This window comes from Hippocampus zosterae, chromosome 3 (assembly GCF_025434085.1).
Source record: "Hippocampus zosterae strain Florida chromosome 3, ASM2543408v3, whole genome shotgun sequence".
NCBI lineage: Eukaryota > Metazoa > Chordata > Actinopteri > Syngnathiformes > Syngnathidae > Hippocampus > Hippocampus zosterae.
This window is the reverse complement of record NC_067453.1, coordinates 3,293,235-3,312,278: the sequence shown is the minus strand read 5'-3', so window position 1 is coordinate 3,312,278 and position 19,044 is coordinate 3,293,235. Positions and strand designations below refer to the sequence as shown.

The following is a 19,044-nucleotide window of genomic DNA, read 5'->3' as shown; positions in this document are numbered from 1 at the left end:
TTGCACTTCATGTACAAAGCACGCACGGTAGAGTGAGGAGAACAAGTATTTGATACACTGCAGATTTTTTCAAATTTTCCCACTTATAAAGGTGGAGGTCTGTAATTTGCATCAAAGGCACACTTCAACTATGAGGGACAGAATAAAAAAAAAATCCAGAAAAATCACAGTCCGTGTTGCCCAGCGACAGCCCTGATATCTTCAATTACAAACAAAGGTTTTTGGATGAAATATTGAGTTCTGTTTGTCTGACATATCAAATATTTTTAAATAATTAGTTTGCATTTTAATAATTAGAAAATTATTGAGTGTGATTTTTCTGGATTTACATACATCGTTGTTGAAGAGTGCCTTTGACACGAATTACAGACCTCCACCTTGCTTTGTAAGTGGGAAAACTTCAAAAAGCAGCAGCATATCAAATACTTGTTCTCCCCACTGTAAGATTCCAGAGGCGGTGACCTTTTGTGTGCTCAATTCACTTCAAAGCGACTCAAGGAACTGATGAATTACAGCTTGTCAACATGAAGAAGAAATACCGCTTGGCAATGCCCACCAAATCGAAACCATCCATCCATTTTCAAATCCACTTTTTCTCACAAGGGTCGTGGGCGTGTTGGAGCATATCTTAGCTGTCTTTGGGCAGAAGGCAGGGTCCACCCTGAGCTGGTTGCCAGCCAGTGGCAGCCAAACAGAAAGTGGGAAAACTTCAAAAATCAGCAGCGTATCAAATACTTGTTCTCCCCACTGTAAGATTCCAGAGGCGGTGACCTTTTGTGTGCTCAAACCACGGAGTGTAATTGTGTAAAAACATGAGGAAATCAATTAAATGACCCAACCTCATCATCAAGGGCCCAACCTTAATGGTAATGGCAAGTGATTTAAGCCATCCATGAGTGACTGTGAAACAACAGAAGAGAGACGGAAGCAGGACTGTCAACAACGCAAGTCCTGAGAGGGGTACGAGGAGAAAAATTTAGTGTGCGTGGTGAGTACTTTCTCCATTTTTAAGTGTTTTCAGTGAGCACAACTTTAATGTTGGCCATGTTTGGTGTTTTATATGACGAAAATGCCTTTTTAAATTTGAACATACATGCAGAATACGTGCTCTCAACATGCCGTATTTCATTTTTCAGAATATATTTCTCAGTGACGTCATAAAAGATCCATCCTTCAACAAAAGAGTTTGGACAATCAAAAATTAAGAATACACTGTGATTTTTTGTAATTCCAGTGAAAAGGGCTATCACACAAAAAATACCATTCAAGGGTGTTTTGAAACAACATAAGAGCAAACAAATGAAGGTGGAAATATCAATTTAGTGCATTTTTTAAAACAAATATCAACTCACTCAAAGTTGTACTCTTGTTGAGTTGTTGTTTTTTCAAATAAATCTCAAAGAATGGGCCGCTTGCGGCCAGCGGGCCACCATGATGTAGTATATTTAATGAATATGTGTGACATTATTTAAAAAATTTGTTTACATGCTTCATTGAATGGAACCACTGTTCAAATGTTGGAGTCACAGAAGCGAAAAGATTAGCATGAAATACACTGTTCTCCTTGATGTGTTTTGATCCACAAAATGCGATTATTCTCCAAGTTCTGTGAGAAGCAGGAGCATTTTGTTTTGCATATGCTAACTGTGTTGCTTGCTGTGTTCTCCTACTGTTCATCAATGACAAAATAATAAATGAGCAATTAGCGTCTCAACAAAAAAAAAGTACTTCCTCAAAAGGTGTGGGTTTCAGTAAATACAAGAATTCCACCCAAACCACCAACATTAAGATTGGCAGAGATTTATCAGCCTTCCTCCCAAGGACAGTCCAGGTACGTTTGTGGTTAAGCATGGAACTTGGGCTTCAACAAACTGACGCTCTCCAAGCAGCCAGCTCTCGCATCATGTTCACTTTCTCTCGATGTACGTTTACACTTTTCATGTTCTTTCAGGACATCATCAGCCACAATGAGCATTCTTAAGGTGTTCGCTGTTGCCCTTGTGCTGTTCGGTAAGTCATCAAACTCTGAACTATCAAGTAACAAAGAGTAAGTGAAATGTCACCATGTAATAAAGATCAAATCTTTTCACACAGGAACCAACTGTCTTTCTGCTAAGATAAAGAGGTATGCCAGCCAATACAGATGTTTTTCCAGACGACAGTGTTAAATCTGAATAACATCATTCCCATCTAGGTCACCACAAGGTCCACCTTCAGGACCACCTGGTCCACCTTCACGACCACCTTCAGGACCACCTTCAGGACCACCTGGTCCACCTTCAGGACGACCTGGTCGACCTTCGGGACCACCTTCAAGACCACCTGGTCCACCTTCAGGACCACCTTCAGGACCACCTGGTCCACCTTCAGGACCACCTTCAGGACCACCATCTTTTCCACCAATTATTGGGCCACCAGGGCCACCAGGGCCAGAGGGTCCACAAGGACCACCAGGGCCACAGGGTCCACCAGGGTCAGAAGGTCCACCAGGTCCACCTGGACCAGACGGTGAGCCAGGATCTAATGGTCCACCAGGACCACCTGGACCAGATGGTCCCCCAGGGCCAAATGGGCCACCGGGTCCACCTGGACTAGATGGGCCACCAGGACAACCTGGAAAAGATGGGCCACCAGGATCAACAGGACCACCTGGACCAGCAGGACCACCTGGACCAGCAGGACCATCTGGACCACCTGGACCACCAGGACCACCTAGTCCACCAGGACCACCAGGTCCTCCCGGGCCACCACAACAATATCCATATTGGCCTTTTATGCCATCCAGGGTACGACCACCTTGGCCACCTATGCAACCAGCACCTTGGCCACCAGCACCTTGGCCACCTATGCAACCAGCACCTTGCCCACCTGGGCCACCAACATATTAGCCACTACCATCTTAGCCGCCTGGGCCATCACCATGTTCACTGCTTGGGCCACTGCAATGACCACCTGATCCAGCATTTTCTGACCTATCATCTTATCAATCTGGTTCACCCGGGCCACCCCCACCATCTTGCCAGGCTATACCATCACTCGGACCGCTCTTTATTTCATATCATAATTAGCCACCCCAGCAAACAGCAGCCACCAGTGTAGCCACCTGTTGTCGTGGATAAAAAATACCGACCGGTACACCAAATTGTTAACCTGTCCCATGACCCTTCCTAACTGGACCAGCATGCTGCAACCTGAAACACCCGCTTGGCCATCTGTTCCTCCGGACGCAAAAAAATATTCTGGAATAGGACCTTTCAAACCTGGATCACCACCTTGGTTCCCGTCAAGACCTACCTAGACAACCCCAGTTATTCAGGATGAAAACGGCCCACCTAAACCACCAGGTGGGTGTGGCTAGAAACACACCCACATCCACCTGGTGTGGCTACAAACACATCCACCTGGACTAGCAACATCCAGTCCACCACCTGGGCGACATTGGCATGTCAAGCCGAGACCATAGAAAGTGAGTTTTACTGATTCCAAAAGAAATCTTGTCCATCAGCATTCAGCCCTAATCATAATGATCATTGTGTGGTCATTGATGTGTAATTGCAAGATTCCCATCTGTGCCACCTGCTTTCAAATAATAAATATTATTTTTCTTCTTCACGAATTATTTGCTTGAATGTGACCTCAACTCGGACATTCTATCCTTCGTGTTCAGACACACGATCATGCTTGGTGGGTATAACATTAATTAAAAAAATTGCTGCCTTATGAATCGAACAATAAACATCATCCATATGTACATCTTTTACTTACTCAACTCAGCTTTATTGAGAGAGCATTTCAAAACATTCTTGGCTACAAAGTGCTCCCCCTACGGAAAAAAAAGTGTCATACAGTAACAAAGGCATTTGGGGGGAAAAAATAATCAATAATATAAAATACAGCAGACACCATAAAAGTAAGACGAGACCCACGAGTCCAGCTCCAGTCCTCAAGGACCAATGCACTGGCTGTTTTGCATTGCTCCCTGCTGCAACACACCTGATTCAAATGATCAGCTCATCAGCAATCTCTGAGGAAAACTTGATAATGTTACCCATCATTCGAATCAGGTGTGTTGCGGCATGGAGAGAATAAAAACGGGCAGGGTAATGGCCCTTCAGGATGGTGTTTGGACATTCCTGCACTGGGAGTCTCAAGTTGGGTTGAAAGCCATCAAATGAAATTGTGTTTTAGTCCTTGGTACCTCCAGTTGCGTCTGAGCTGAGAGGCACTGAGCTGTGACGTATGGATGGATTAGCTCAGAAAGGGAATGTAAGGTGAGGTGAGAGCAACTAAATCGTTGAAAAAAAATATATAGAGTTAATATTCTCCAGTAAGGAATCATATTTGCGCTGTCCAATCCTTCCTTCCATAATAATTTCTTTATGTGGGAAATGAGTACAGTATATGAACAAAAAAGTACAACAAACATAGGAGTATTTGCTCTAAAATGAGACGAGTAAAACCCGGTGGCTTTTCTTTCCATGATCTCATTCTCTCGCTCGACCTCCCCTCGATCGCCAACCAAGACGGCGTTGCTCATCTGATGTCATGCAATGAAATTTAAAGAAACCAACGGGACGCTTTGTAGTCCTCGAAGGCCATCGTTAGAGAAGAATGCATCGCACAATCTTCCATGGATCCAGCTACAGGATCTACACACGTATTGATTGGTGGTGTCCGTCCCTCATTCAGCTCGGGTCCTCTACCAGAGGCCAGGAAGCTTGAGGGTTCTGCGCAGTATCCTTGATGTTCCCAGCACTGCACATTTCTGGACTGAGATGTCCGATGTTGTTCCTGGGATCTGTTGCAACCACTCATCTAGTTTGGGAGAAACTGCCCCGAGTGCTCCGACCACCACAGGCACGACTGCCACCTTTACCTTCCAGGCTCTCTCCAGCTCCTCTCTGAGCCCTTGGTATTTCTCGAGTTTCTCGTGTTCCTTCTTTCTGATGTTTCCATCACTTGGGACCGCTACATCCACTACAATGGCTTTTCTCTGCCCGTTATCTATGATCACGATATGTGGTTGGTTCGCCATTACCATCTTCTCAGTCTGGATCTGGAAGTCCCACAGGATCTTCGCTCTGTCATTCTCCACCACCTTCTGAGGTGTTTCCCATTTTGACCTTGGGGTTTCCACTCCATACCCCACACAGATGTTTCGGTAGACTATGCCAGCCACCTGGTTATGGCATTCCATGTAGGCTTTCCCTGCCAGCATCTTACACCCTACAGTTATGTGTTGGATCGTCTCAGGTGCCTCTTTGCACAACCTACACCTTGGGTCTTGTCTGGTGTGGTATATCCGAGCCTCAATGACTCTGGTGCTCAGGGCCTGCTCCTGAGCAGCCAGGATGAGTGCCTCTGTGCTGTCCTTCAGGCCAGCCCTCTCTAGCCACTGATAGGACTTCTTGAGATCGGCCAATTCAGTTATGGTCCGGTGGTACATCCCGTGTAGGGGCTTGTCCTCCCATGATGGTCCCTCTTCCAGCGCCTCATCTTCAGTTCCCCATTGTCTGAGACATTCTCTGAGTACGTCATCCGTTGGAGCCTTCTCCTTGATGTATTCAAGGAGCTTGGATGTTTCATCCTGGACAGCAGCTCTCACACTCACTAGTCCACGGCTTTCTTCCTTTCAGCTTGCGTACAGTCTCAGGGTGCTGGATTTGGGATGGAACCCTCCATGCATGGTTAGGAGCTTTCGGGTCTTAACGTCCGTGGTCTGAATCTCTTCCTTTGGCCACCTTATTATTCCTGCAGGGTATCTGATCACTGGCAGGGAATAGCTTTTTATTGCCCGGGTATTATTCCTGCCATTGGCTTCTTAGGACTTGCCTCACTCGCTGGAGGTATTTGGCCGTAGCCGCTTTCCTTGTGGCCAGTTCGAGGTTGCCATTGGCTTGTGGTATTCCGAGGTACTTGTTACTGTCCTCAATGTCTGCTATTGTTCCTTCAGGGAGTGAGACCCCTTCAGTGCGGACTACCTTTCCTCTCTTAGTCACCATCCGACTACATTTCTCAAGTCCGAATGACATCCCGATATCGCTGCTGTAGATCCTGGTTGTGTGGATCAGGGAGTCTATGTCCCTTTCGCTCTCAGCATACAGCTTTATGTCATCCATGTAGAGGAGGTGACTGGTTGTAGCTCCATTTCTGAGGCGGTATCCATAGCCTGTCTTGGTGATTACTTGGCCTAGGGGGTTCAGTCCTATGCAGAACAGCAGTGGGGAGAGTGCATCACCTTGGCATATGCCACATTTGATGGAAACTTGAGTAAGTGGTTTGCCATTGGCTTCAAGTGTGGTTTTCCAAATCCTCATTGAATTCACAATGAAGGCTCTTAGGGTCCTGTTCACCTTATACCACTCCAAGCATTCAGTGATCCATGTATGTGGCATCGAGTCATAGGCTTTCTTGTAATCAATCCAGGCTGTGCACAGGTTGGTACGTCGGGACCTGCAGTCTTGTGCGACTGTTCTGTCAACCAGGAGCTGATGTTTGGCTCCTCTGGTATCTCTACCAATGCCCTTCTGTGCTTCGCTCATGTATTGATCCATGTGTCCACTTATCTTCTCCGCAATGATGCCTGACATGAGCTTCCATGTTGTGGAGAGACAGGTTATTGGCCGATAGTTGGATGGGACTTCACCCTTTGAGGGATCCTTAATGATCAGGATCGTTCGCTCGTACTCTCAAGTTGTGACAGCAATTGTTGTTTGTGGATTTTGGAACACTGAGCTACTCGTTGTTTTGTGGTCAACCGTTATGTTCCTTCTTTCTGATGTTTCCATCACATGGGACCGCTACATCCACTACAACGGTTTTCCTCTGCCCTTTATCTATGATCACAATTTCAGCTTGGTTCGCCATTACCATCTTGTCAGTCTGGATCTGGAAGTCCCACGGGATCTTCGCTCTGTCATTCTCCATATATCTATATATATATATCTATGTATATATAGATATATATATATACACACACACACATAGATAGATATAGATATAAGACCCGGTAGTCGAGTGGTTAACATGCTGACTTCACAGTGCACAGGTACCAGGTTCAATTTCAGCTACGGCCTCCCTGTGTGGCGTTTGCATGTTCTCCCCGGCCTGCATAGGTTTTCTCCGGGTCCTCCGGTTTCCTCCCACATTCCAATAACATGCATGGCAGGCTGATTGAACACTCCACATTGTCCCTAAGTGTGAGAGTGAGTGTGATTGGTTGTTCGTCTCTGTGTGCCCTGTGATTGGCTGGCAACCGGTTCAGGGTGTCCCCCGCCTATTGCCCGAAAACAGCTGGGATCGGGTAAAGCACGCCCCAGCACCGTCGTGAGGATGAAGTGGAAAATGAATGAATGAATATATATATATATATATATATATATATATATATATATATATATATATATATATATATATGGAATTATTTATTTATTCATTCATCATTTGTTTATTTATTTGTGGCTGCATAGCTCAGTTGGAAAGGGTTTGGTCAATTCCCGCTTGGGACAATTTGAGAATATAACATCCAGTGTGGGCAAGAACCTTCACGCGAATGCCTTCCTCATATCATGATGAGAAAATAAAACAAATGACATGCCGGCTCAGATGTCACCCGGCCAAACAAAGTCTGCATCAGGTGCTGGGGAATCAGAGCACCTTGATGAAGAATGGGCTACTGGAATGAAGCGGAGATGGGCGAGATGCGCTAAAATGGCTTTGTTAGAATGCTTCTACTCAAGCAACCCGAGTCAGAGGCGTTGTGCACAGAACATGGGTTGAGAGGTTACTTCGAAACCCACAGTCACGGTTGACAACTCGTGTCTCAGTGTTTGTTGAAAGTGGACTTCTGTCCTCGACGCGCAAGTTCATCTAGAGTCTGGCCGAGTCCGTAGCGCTGGCGTTCGGCCAGGAAGGCCGGGCACGGGAGCCAGAGGTGCTCAGACGTCTCGTCCTACTCCGTGCCCTACCACGGCGAAGCCAGTGGCGAAGCAGGGGGTGGTGGCCGCTGCGGAAGCGGATGAGGTTCGTCCGATCCTCCTTTGGAAGGTCAGACTCCTCGTCAAGTTTGAGAGGCGCTGTGTGGACGGCGCATAGTCGGGGATGTGAGACCCCCGGAGGACGGCCCTCGCGCCGGATGACCGCGGCTCTGGTGGAGGCATCCGGGCAGGCATCGGGCTGCTGCATCTAAGAACCCAGCTTGGCCTCATCGTCGTTACCGGGGAGATTGCAGTGTACAGGGACCCAGAGGAGGTGCACCTGTCCGTGCTGTCCGAGGGCCGCAAACCCCGCTCTTAGAGGATGGTATCCCCAGCCGTGGTAGAGTTCGCGAGAGCGTCAACCAGGGTCCGGCTGTCGCAGATCAGCTTGGCCGAGAGCCACTCGTGCCGGTTGGTGTCGAGCCAGGTGACAGCCTCCGCCATTGCCGGCAGTTCAGCTTGGAAGGAACTACTCCGGCGACCGGTTGCCGCGTGCCATCGGTGAATGACTGTATCGCCGCGCAGTACCACCAAACCAGCACCACCGTCCTCGATGCCTCCCCGCGTGGACCCGTCAGTTTAGACCTCCAGGTCCGTTTCTCCAACCGCGGCGATGGCAACCAGGACACCAGCAAGCTGTTCGTCCATGGAGTTCGTCTTTGTCACAGCAGTCATGGCCACCAGTGGTGGCGGAGCGCGGTCCCAGGGAGGAGGGGCAAATCTAGGAGCACCCATCTCATGCTCACCCAGAAGTCCTAGCCGGGACAGGGCCGGTGTGACCTCGCCGCGCCAGTCAGACCGGCGCAGGCGCTGTCGTACCAGGCTCTGCAGCAGGGTCCTTCAAGGGTTGTCAGGGGGCAGACTGAACCAGCGATCCACCAAGAGCAACGCACCCGTGCGGTAACGTGATGTCAACGGGGGGAGGCCAGCCTCGTGGAGAACCACCTCCGGTGGTGTGGTCTGGAGTTGTCGTGTGATGGCCCGCGCTCCTTGGAGTTTGTCACGCTCCAGCTTCTCTAGATTCGTCCGCGAGAGCCACGGCACCCAGGCAGGCGCGGCGTATTCGGCCAGACTTTGTTGTATTGCAATAAAGACTGTTTGGAGGTCCTGCAGGTTCCAGCCACAGGTGGTGCCACCATCCACCCGAAGAAGGTTGAGTCTTCGGCTCATCTGCAGTTACGTTTTCTTCACCTGGTTGCCAAATGTCAGCTGTTTGTTGTACTGCACCCCGAGGAAGCTGGGTGACGGGTTGCAGCGCAGCCGGGTGCCTGTCAGGATGATGGGGGGTTCCCACCCCGCCTCAGCGCTGTCCAGAGTGAAGGCTGTCACCTCACACTTCGCCACGTTGAGTCAGAGTCTAGCAGTCGTGCTCCAGGCGGACTCCTTGTCGACCTCGGCTTGGAGTTGGGTGGCAGCGGCGTTCTTGTCTCGGCCCCGGCAGGCCAGTGCCAGGTCGTCGGCATAGGAGAGCACCAGCGTCTTCTCGTCGAAGATGACCAATTTCGATTTTCTATTTTACATGAAGATGACCTAGAGGACAGGCGAGAGGACTGAAACTTGCGGCAGTCTTTCCTGGAATGTGTGGCAGCGTCCCGTCACACCGTTGATTCTCACGCGGGAGGTCCGGTTCGTCAGCCAGGCCGAGCACCACTCGATGACTCGAAGCGGTATGACCAGCTTGTGCATCTTCTTCAGGAGGCCATTTCTCCACACGGTGTCGTACGCCTGGCTGTAGTCAAAAAAGGTTGCCACAGTGCACTCTCTCAAAGTAGATTGGAAACCGTCGCTGACGAACTAAGACAGGCGCAGGCACTGCTCCGTCGTAGAACAGCCCCATCGGAAGCCAGCCTGCCAGGGGCTCAAGAGTCCTCGTCTTTCCAGCCACCAGGAAAGCCAATTGACAATCATACGTTGGAGAGTTTTACCGACTGTCGAGGTGAAGGCGATCGGTCGGTAGCTCGCCACTGACTGCGGATCCTTGCCCTTCTTCAGGATTGGGATCCGGACGGCGGTGCGCCAGGTCTGCGGGCACCAGCCTGTATGCCAGCTGTGGTTTAGGATGTTGAGCAGCCATCGCTCGCCAGTGGGGGGCAGGTGCCGCAGGAGGTCTGGTTCAACTTCATCCGGGCCCGCCGCCTTTCCGGCTGTGAGTGATATCACAGCTGCTAGTAGTTCTTCGCGGGTGAAGTCCTGTTCGAGGTCTTCCCGTGGTTCACGTCGACGACGTTGAAGCTCCTTGCGAAGTATACGCCGTAATTGTCGCGTCTCCTGGTCACTCTTGCACCGGCTCGTAGCAGCATACTCTTGCACGAACGCAGTTGCCTGCGCCGTGTCCCCGACATATTCGCGGCCGTTGTACACCAGGGTCCGCCCGGTCTCAGACGGGCGGGAGCCGTTGAGACCCCGGATCACCTCCAAGGTCTTCCGAGCGTCCTTCGTGGTGGACACTTCCGCCAGGTGGGACCGCCATGCTGATTGTTTGAGGTTGCGGGTAAGGTTCGCAACTTCCCGCGATTTTTGAAGCCAGGCCTCTCGGTTAGCGGTCATGTTGCGATGGATGCGGTTACATTCCTGGATGAGAGTCTTCAGCTCATCGGTCATCCAGGGGACGGCCTTCTCACGGACGACCTTCGGCGGGACTGCCTTATCGGCTGCCTCACGTAGGGCCGCCGTAAAGATGGGGGATCGAGAACTCGTCGCCAGTCTGCAGCAGCTTCTCCTCCACCAGAGAGTGAAAGAGGCCCCAGTCGGCTCGCCGGAAGTTCCGCCGTAAGCGTCTCACTGCATGTTCGATCTGTGTCTTCTGTCTCCACTGGATGAGGACTGGCAAGGTGTCCGAGCTCAACTCGTGTTAGGGCTCCCATCGGAAGGATTCTGCTGCATCTGCATTAACGATGGTGAGGGGCGCTTAGACCGCAGCCTTGGTCAAAACGGGCAGATCTGGTAGGGGTGCCATCGTTGAGGGTCAGCTTGGCATGAGTCTCCAGCCATTGGTACAGCGCCACACCCCGTTGCGTCTCCCGGGCGAAGGGATCGCAGGAGGCATGGTGTGCATTCAGGTCACCGCAGACAATGGAGGTCCCCGACACAAGGAGCTGGTCCGCCCAGCTCTGAGGGTCGCCGGCCGGGATGTTCGTTGACCGCTCTGGGGGAAAGTAGCCGTTCGCAATGGTAACTTCGGATCGGTGTCCAGTGGGGATTACTGTACAACCCAGTGACAACAAAGTCAAGTGTGTAGTCGATGTAATGGACCAAATGGTGCGGGAGTACGCTGTGCGTACAGGAACACGTAGATGGCCAATTGCTGTGTTCTACAACATGATCGACATGGCTGCACTGAATGCTCACATTGTTTATCAGGCATGCACAGGGTTGCAGGAAAGACGCGCACAGTTCCTGGTTGAACTGGCAAAAGAGCTGGCCACATCTCACAAAAATGAAAATAAATCACGCAAAGAAAACAAGCTTCGTCAGCAGCCTCTCACACCCAGCCCCGGTAAAAGAGGCAAGTGTCAAGTTCTGCACGGATGCGCAGGGAACTCTGCACCTGTGTTGATTGCTACAAGTACACTTGTGGCAAATGCAAGAAGGTGCCAGCATTGGAGTGCCTACCCTGTTCTGACAGCCCAGATAGACCACGGAAACACCCAATGCCAAAGTAGATTTTGAGATTTTGAGAAGTCTGTGGATTCCTTATTTTTTTGTACTTTGCAGGATAACAACAATAAAAAAGATTAACAAAATTATTGGTGGTGTTTTGGTTTACCGTATTTTCATGACTATAAGGCGCCATTAAAAGTCTTAAATTTTCTCCAAAATGGACAGGCCGCCTTATGATGCGGAGCGTCTTGTGTATGCGCTGAGTTCCAAAACCTGACTGACAGCCGACGCGCTGTTTATATAAGATAAAATAAGATATCCTTTATTTGTCCCACACTGGGAAAATTTACTGCCTCCACCAGCAAGAATGTACCGTATTTTCACGACTATAAGGCGCCATTAAAAGTCTTAAATCTTCTCCAAAATGGTCAGGATGCCTTATGGTGCGGAGCGTCTTTTGTATGAGCTGAGTTCCAAAATCTGACTGACAGCCGACACGCTGTTTGTATAGAGAAAAGGCGGAAGTGACTGTGGACAGGCATGCGGCAAAGAAGTCGGCCAATCAGTGATGGGTGGGCGTGTATATATACATATATGGAGAGAGAGAGAGAGAGAGAGTGCAGACGTGAGAGAGGACAGGCATGCAGGGGAGAAGTCCGCCAATGAGTGAAGGGTGGGCGTGTAAGTGGACGCTAAAGGGACGTCCGAAGCAGATACCAACACCTGTATAGAGTGTGGCTATGTGCATTGTTGCAAAGGAACTTCGGTTTTGGTTTCTAAGAACCCCCAAAAATAAATTCTACAAAGAGACACGCCTACGAAGCTCAGTTCAAACTTCAAGCCATCGGTTATGCTTTTGGCATGCAAGCCCATCTCACAGCAGCGGTGAAAAACCAAGTCAAGCAAATGAACTCTGAGCTTGCCGTTATTCCCGGAGGCTTGACTAAAGAACTCCAACCGCTGGACATCGGCATCAACCGGGCGTTCAAAGTAAAGTTGCGAACGGCATGGGAACAATGGATGATCGATGGCAAACACAACTTTATAAAGAGTGAGAGGCAGCGCTGGGCAAGTTACGCCACAATTTGCGAATGGATTGTGGCTGCTTGGACGAACGTGTCTGCTTGCATCAAGGCATAAACAATACTCCGACAACCAGCAGACAGATTGTTGGTCCTTAAATACACAGTTCCTTAATTGAAAGATTGGCAGAAGGTGTGCAGCCAGAAAGTCTGCTCAGTCTGCCACCTGCTGGCCAGGCCAAGGACAGGAACATGACAATTATAACGTAAGAGACGACCAAATTGGTTGCACTCACACCATGCCACCATGTAAAGAGAACAACTTGAAATCAGCTAAGAAATCAGTAAAGATCCAATGACTTTTGTGAGTCGAAATGTAAACCAATAGCCAGTAGTATCTTTCTCACGTGCCCCCCTGTGGTGCATCAGTAACGGCGTCATTTACAAAACAAAGGCAGTTCTACACACCTTTGCCTGGATGTTAGCCCTTATACTCTGACCACAGTGGGATAGTCTTGGGGGAGATCCCAAGATCATCAAAAAGGGAGGACCCTGGGGTGTGGGGTCAGCTTTGGACTGATGTCCCAAAAAAGGGAGACCACTGGTAAAATGGATGTCATTATAAACGCATAATAGGGCTGACTCTGTGCTATGCATCGTCTTGAAACCTGACTGGAGGACCTCCAAGATGTTATGTTCATCCAAGAAAGATTTCAACTGCATGTGTACCACTTCTTCCAGAATTTTTGAAATGAATGGCAGTTTGGAAATGGGTTTGAAATTTAACAGCACATCTGGATCAGCCAGGTTTCTTGATCAATGGTTGGACCACAGCATGTTTAAAATTTTGGGAACTATACCAGAAGAGAGGTTGTTGTTGATAATGTCCAAGACAAGATGTCCCAATATTCGGGAGAACCTCCTTATTGAAATGTGGGGGAAGCCTGGCGAACTACATCCTCCAAAAACGTCAAGGACACAGTTTCAAAAGAATTTAGCACAGCTCAACACGGAATGTGGATATACCGGTCAGATGCGGTATTTTGAGACCGGAGTCCTAGCTGTAAGAACCTTTTGCACATCTTGGGTGAAGAATCGGAGCAAGTAGGCAGAGGGGGTTTGAGTACAGAATCTATGGTTTTTAATAGTGCGCTTGAATAATGTCCGACTTTCTATATTCTCTTTTGACTTCTTTTACTGTGATCTGATAGTTATGCCAGCAGTCTTTCCAAATTTGATAAGAGACCTGCAATTTGTCTTTTTTGCACTTGCGTTCGGCTTTGCGACGCTCCTGAGTCTTGTCGTTAAACCAAGGCTCGGGTTTAGGTTTTGGGAGCACAGTTTATGAAGGAGCCACCGAATCCAGGATGGCACGCCTTGATGAGTTGAACCAAGTTGAACCTCTGTGTTAGATGAGGCGATAGGGAGAGATGGCGCACTAAACTCGAGAAAGAACTTTAACAAAATATCTAACATCAACAAACCCAGACGGAAGATTGCTCAACAAACAAACAAACAGCAACATCCACACGATGTCAAGATAGCTGAAAAAGAATGTCAGAGAGATTCAGACATAACACACCAACATTTTTACGTGACAAAGGTCTTGCCCCATGACTCAGACGACGAGGGCGTGTTCGCTCTGGAATGATCCGGTTCAGTGTGCGGGGCTCAGGCCGCGGTTGAACAGCACTGTTCACCAAACATCGTACATGCCCTATTGGCATCAGCCAAGACCCCATCGACCGCTACGCGGTTCTGCAACGCCATCAAAAGGGGTGTTCACACGGCAAGATTTGGTCCGGTGCTACGCCGGGGCTGCCCCAGTAGAGCGTTCACACGTGCAAATTAGCTCCGGCGTAGCCCCGGAAAACAGCTTACACGGGACCAAATTTGATCCACCTCAGGGAGGGGGTTAAAAAAATTTGCTTTGGAGCAAATGCTCGTTTGCAAAGCAGTGAACGCAACTGGGTTAAATTTGCTCCAGAACAAATGCTTGTGAAGAGTACTTACGGCGAAAATGTGTTGCTTTCGTGCTCTGTCGGACCTCCGTCATGTGTTTTTTTAATAACGACACAAGACTTGGCTGGTAACATCTTTCCTTTTGTAGGAGACTGGACTGTCTCTGAGTTGTTTGTGTAGTTTGTTCCTTTGTTGTGTGTTCACAATCCCCCTCCCCCTATATAATTTGTTTTGTGATTTCCTCTCTTGATTTTCTGTTTGGCGCATTACGTTTTGCTTTTCTGAGTGTCATTCAAGTCATCGTTCATTTACGTTTTCGGGGGCGGTCACTCTCGAGCAGAAGGCACTAGTGATGGGTCCATGAGGCCTCATGAGGCGTGTCGACACAATGACACACTGTGTTGATACTGTACTGATACTGTGTCGCTGACCACTGCCACCTGCTGGACCTTCAAAATCCCTGCAGCCAACCCACTTGACAGACTGAACAAACTGATTTGATGATGATAACATGTATACAATGCCCTACCTCACTCTACACAATGACTGGTACCGAATGAGTTAAAAGCTCAGTGTAGCTACAAGTGCCATTGTTTATGTTGTTGTTTATGCTGTTTATATTTTTATATTGTGTATACTGTTCAGATTACATGTCTTTTTTTATACAGTGTAGCTGATATCCTTTCTTAGCTGCGTGTGTTTAACGCACAGCATGTTTACATGCATGTATGTACTGAGGATTGCGAGGAAATTTCATATATGCTGCATGTCATACATAAAGCATATTTGACAATAAAGATGACATTAACCCTTAACAATATCATTCACATCCATGCATTCATATTGTATCATTCAATGTGTTTCAAAAATGTGAAATTCATGTGAATGAGGTTGCTTGTGGGCTTTGTCTTCACAAATTTTGATTTAGAAAAATAAGATGCTCCAGTGTTTTAAATTTCAGTCTGTTGCATTTAATGCATGCTATTTCCCCTGTTGTGGAGAAGACACACACACAATGGAATAAGACATGTCAAAAATCCGAGAGGCACTTGGTGAGACAAGAAGATTTTAATGAATATCTTATTCTCCAAAAGGAGATCAAAATGGCTCTACGCAGCGGACAATTTGTATTTGTCCGGAAGCTGCTCCATAATATGCACGTACTGTAGCATCGTCACTCGAGTGAAGCACGTCTCAGCAGTCGATAGTCTACTGCTCTCAGCTGTGCGGCGCCGACCCAACCCACGCCACATATTAAGCTTTGAACTACAACAACAGCTAAACTAGCAAGGCCGATGTAATGATGGACAAGGTTTACGTTTTATGTGACTTTTAATAGCAACGTGGCAGAGTCATCAAACATGCGGTGTGCTCACTCGCAGTCACTTTCTGGAACTCCCCCTTATAGGCGGGACCTCTCAATCAACTGGAGTATGACGTACAGTACAAACATTCATAAAACACTTCTCATATAATAATAGCCTATTATATGACAGCCGACATGACGCTAGAAGTCAGACGGACAAATTTTTTCTGATAATCAGTGTGTTTTCCGTATTGCCCAAACATATATTTTTATTCGAGTTAGGGTGAGGTGTATCTTGTTTCGGCAATCGGCATCGTGTTGCCAGACGCACTTCCTTAGGATACACTGTGCGGGCTTTTGCTGCGTCAACGCCCCCTGCACTGATTCGACGCCCCCTGGACTAATTGCCGCAGCTTGGACTGTGCCAAGCAGCCGATGCAGTCTAAACTGCACCGGTGCAGTTCGCGTGTCAATTAGCAGCCTGGACTGTGTCAACGCAGCCGATGTGTCAATTAGCAGCCTGGACTGTGTCAACGCAGCCGATGCAGTCTAAACTGCGCCGGTGCAGTTCATGTGTCAATCACGTGACGTAATGAAGCGGCACATGCACCGACACGTGGTTTGCTCTGTGAGCCTGGCGCATGCATCAACGCATCGGTGTCGCTGGACCCATCAATAGAAGGCACGGAGACCGAGAAGGAGAAGGACGTGCCTGTCCAGTAGTCGCTTGAGTTGTGTATAGGTTTTAAAAAGAACCAACGCGACAGCTCATTTGTTTTCTGTCGTTTTGCTCCGCTGCAGAAACTGCCGTGTAAACGTAAGCGGGGCTGCACCGACGCTGCTTGACATGCTCAGCGGCTTTGTACGTGTGAACGCTCTACACAATTTGCTGCGGTGCAAAATATATCGCAACAAAATACATCGGTGCAGCGCCGGAGCAAATGTGTGCCGTGTGAACACCCCTAGAGAAGTGACTGTCAATTGTTTTGCTTCTGATAGCCAAAACGGCTTCCTCAGTATAATTTGCAAGCTTCTGGACACTGTAGTGGTGCCGTCAACACATTTTATTCGTGGTAACCCAAATAAAATAGGATCCCCACCATGCAGCAACCTGGTTAACCAATTTATATTCATGGAATACGCCACGAGGAACTCCAATTCGGCATCACACAGCCCCACGTGTATCCTCTGCTGTGAACGAAAGCATAGTCATTGGTAAAAACATCTTCTCAATTATTTTCCGTTGTAACGATAAATAACTAGAACTCCCCCTTTTTCCTATTTTTTTTAATTAAAAAGAAAAAGAAAAACTGACGCAATAATCGTCATTTGCCTATAAAATTGTTATAAGTATACATCGAAACCTGATTAACATGAGAGAACAAAAGAAAGAGATATAGTATAACTTATCGCGGAAAATAACTCAGATTAACATTAAGATTAACATTGTTTTTTAGACCGTAACAGAAAAGACTAGTCTAAACACATCAAAACAACACCAAACAAAAATTAAGTAAACAATTAAAAATTCTCGTGTAATTATTATTATTATATATTTTTGGACCAAATTAATGCACCAATTGAACCATTACACCATTCTGAAAACAAAATTTAACAAATCAATAAACGATAATAAATTAACAATGAGTTCAGCAATATTAATTCAGGAGCTCAAGACAGTCGAAACAGTCAAAACAGTCCGACCTCCATAATAAAGGGAATAAAACATTTTGTGATTTTTTTTTTTGAAGATTGACTCAATAAATTTAGATAAATGATATTTAAAACACATTTCCCACCAAAACAAAATTGTACAATACAATTCTTTGACATATTTTTTTTAAAGATCATCTAGATCGGGGGTGCCCATTAGGTAGATCCTGATCTACCGGTAGATCTAAGACAGGTCCCAAGTAGATCCGAGGATTGTCGAGGAGAAAAAAAAAACAAACAAATTTTTTTGTGTCTTTGTACATGTTAGTAATATATTTTTGTGGCTGCACCCTAATCATCCTATCCAGTCTCATTTTCACCCAAAAAAAAAAATATTCAAAAAAAATAAATAAAGCAGGTAAATCTTAAATTTACGGTGGCGCGTGATTACGTCACCGGACGTTGTTAGCGCTCAGGAGTTTGCAATTGCAGCTTGTGATCAGAGCTGTTGCGCTCCATCTTTTATCGTCATGATTCTCATTCAGAGTTTGCTTCGCGTACAATTCACCGAGGGCACGGGCAAAGAATAAGAATCTAGGAGGGTCCGGGGAAGCACTTTAAAACGGTACGTGTGAGCTACGAAAGTTAACAGGCTGCAAAAGTGCGTCGCATGCCTCCGTTTCAGGCTGTTTCTCATCATGGCGTGCGCGCGTGTGCGTGTGTGTGTGTGCGCGTGCTGATAAAGGTAGATCCCGGGAGGTTAGTTGATCGAAAAGTAGATCTTCAATCCAAAAAGTTTGGGCACCCCTGATCTAGATCAAGTTGTCAAACTCGAAGCCTAGGGGCCAGATCCGGCCCGCCACATCATTTTATGTGGCCCGCGAAAGCAGATCACACGCGTCAAAAATTATGACCGACATGTCAAATTATGTATAACAAATAATGTCGCAATTTTATGAGAATTTTGTTACCCTGTTAACACTCACTCAAACAATAATCAAACAAACTACCGTATTTTCCGCACAATGAGGCGCACCGAGAAATCTACCACTTTCTTAAAAGCTCACCGTGCACCTAAAATCCAGTGGACCTTGTGTATGGTCATTACGGTAATATGTCAACCTCAAGATGGCTCCTTCCTGGAGGTATGCTTCCAATGTTATAACTTGCTGTTGATTCAGTGAACCGTGTCGCTGCTTTATTAACTCATTTACACCCTTTGACATATAAATATGTCAATTAGCACATAGCCGCTCCCTCTCCATGACGTGAAAATACGTTAATCGCGTTTTTTTCATGGGGGAGGGTAGAAGAGAGTCTGATGAAACTTCTCACCATTATGCTTGACGGCAATGTTAAATAGCAAAAAAATAGCCATCAGGTGGCTGTGGTGCAAAAGTCCACCAGGATCACGCAACAGAAGTCTATCGAAAGGGCGTATAGTGGAGTAGGGCCGTGGATCCTGGATTGGAACATCAGCAACTCAACGATGGAGAAAAAGAAACAACTAACACTTGAGGATTGT

General features: G+C 47.4%; 1 protein-coding gene and 1 long non-coding RNA gene across 9 annotated transcripts in view; one reads left to right on the top strand and one right to left on the bottom strand.

Annotated features, from left to right (window-relative positions):
• The first annotated feature begins 857 nt into the window (after positions 1–857).
• The window catches only part of LOC127597725 (cuticle collagen 2C-like), a 45,741-nt gene continuing 27,554 nt past the window's right edge, over positions 858–19,044 (top strand). For 2 of the 4 annotated variants that reach the window (XM_052061027.1, XM_052061024.1), the window contains exons 1-3: positions 858–988; positions 1,952–2,010; positions 2,095–2,125. In XM_052061027.1, the coding sequence (XP_051916987.1) occupies positions 1,968–2,010; positions 2,095–2,125 (74 nt within the window). In that variant the 5' untranslated portion in view covers positions 858–988; positions 1,952–1,967. Of the gene's footprint in view, positions 989–1,739; positions 1,832–1,951; positions 2,011–2,094; positions 2,126–2,194; positions 3,219–19,044 lie in introns of those variants that run through there. The other 2 variants (XM_052061026.1, XM_052061025.1) reach the window with 2 other exon arrangements.
• Positions 2,103–19,044, bottom strand: part of LOC127597754 (uncharacterized) — a 44,512-nt gene continuing 27,570 nt past the window's right edge. For 4 of the 5 annotated variants that reach the window (XR_007961713.1, XR_007961714.1, XR_007961711.1 and 1 more), the window contains 3 exons: positions 2,614–2,736; positions 2,332–2,541; positions 2,103–2,223 (listed from right to left, as the gene is read on the bottom strand). This is a non-coding gene — a long non-coding RNA (uncharacterized LOC127597754). The other variant, XR_007961712.1, reaches the window with a different exon arrangement.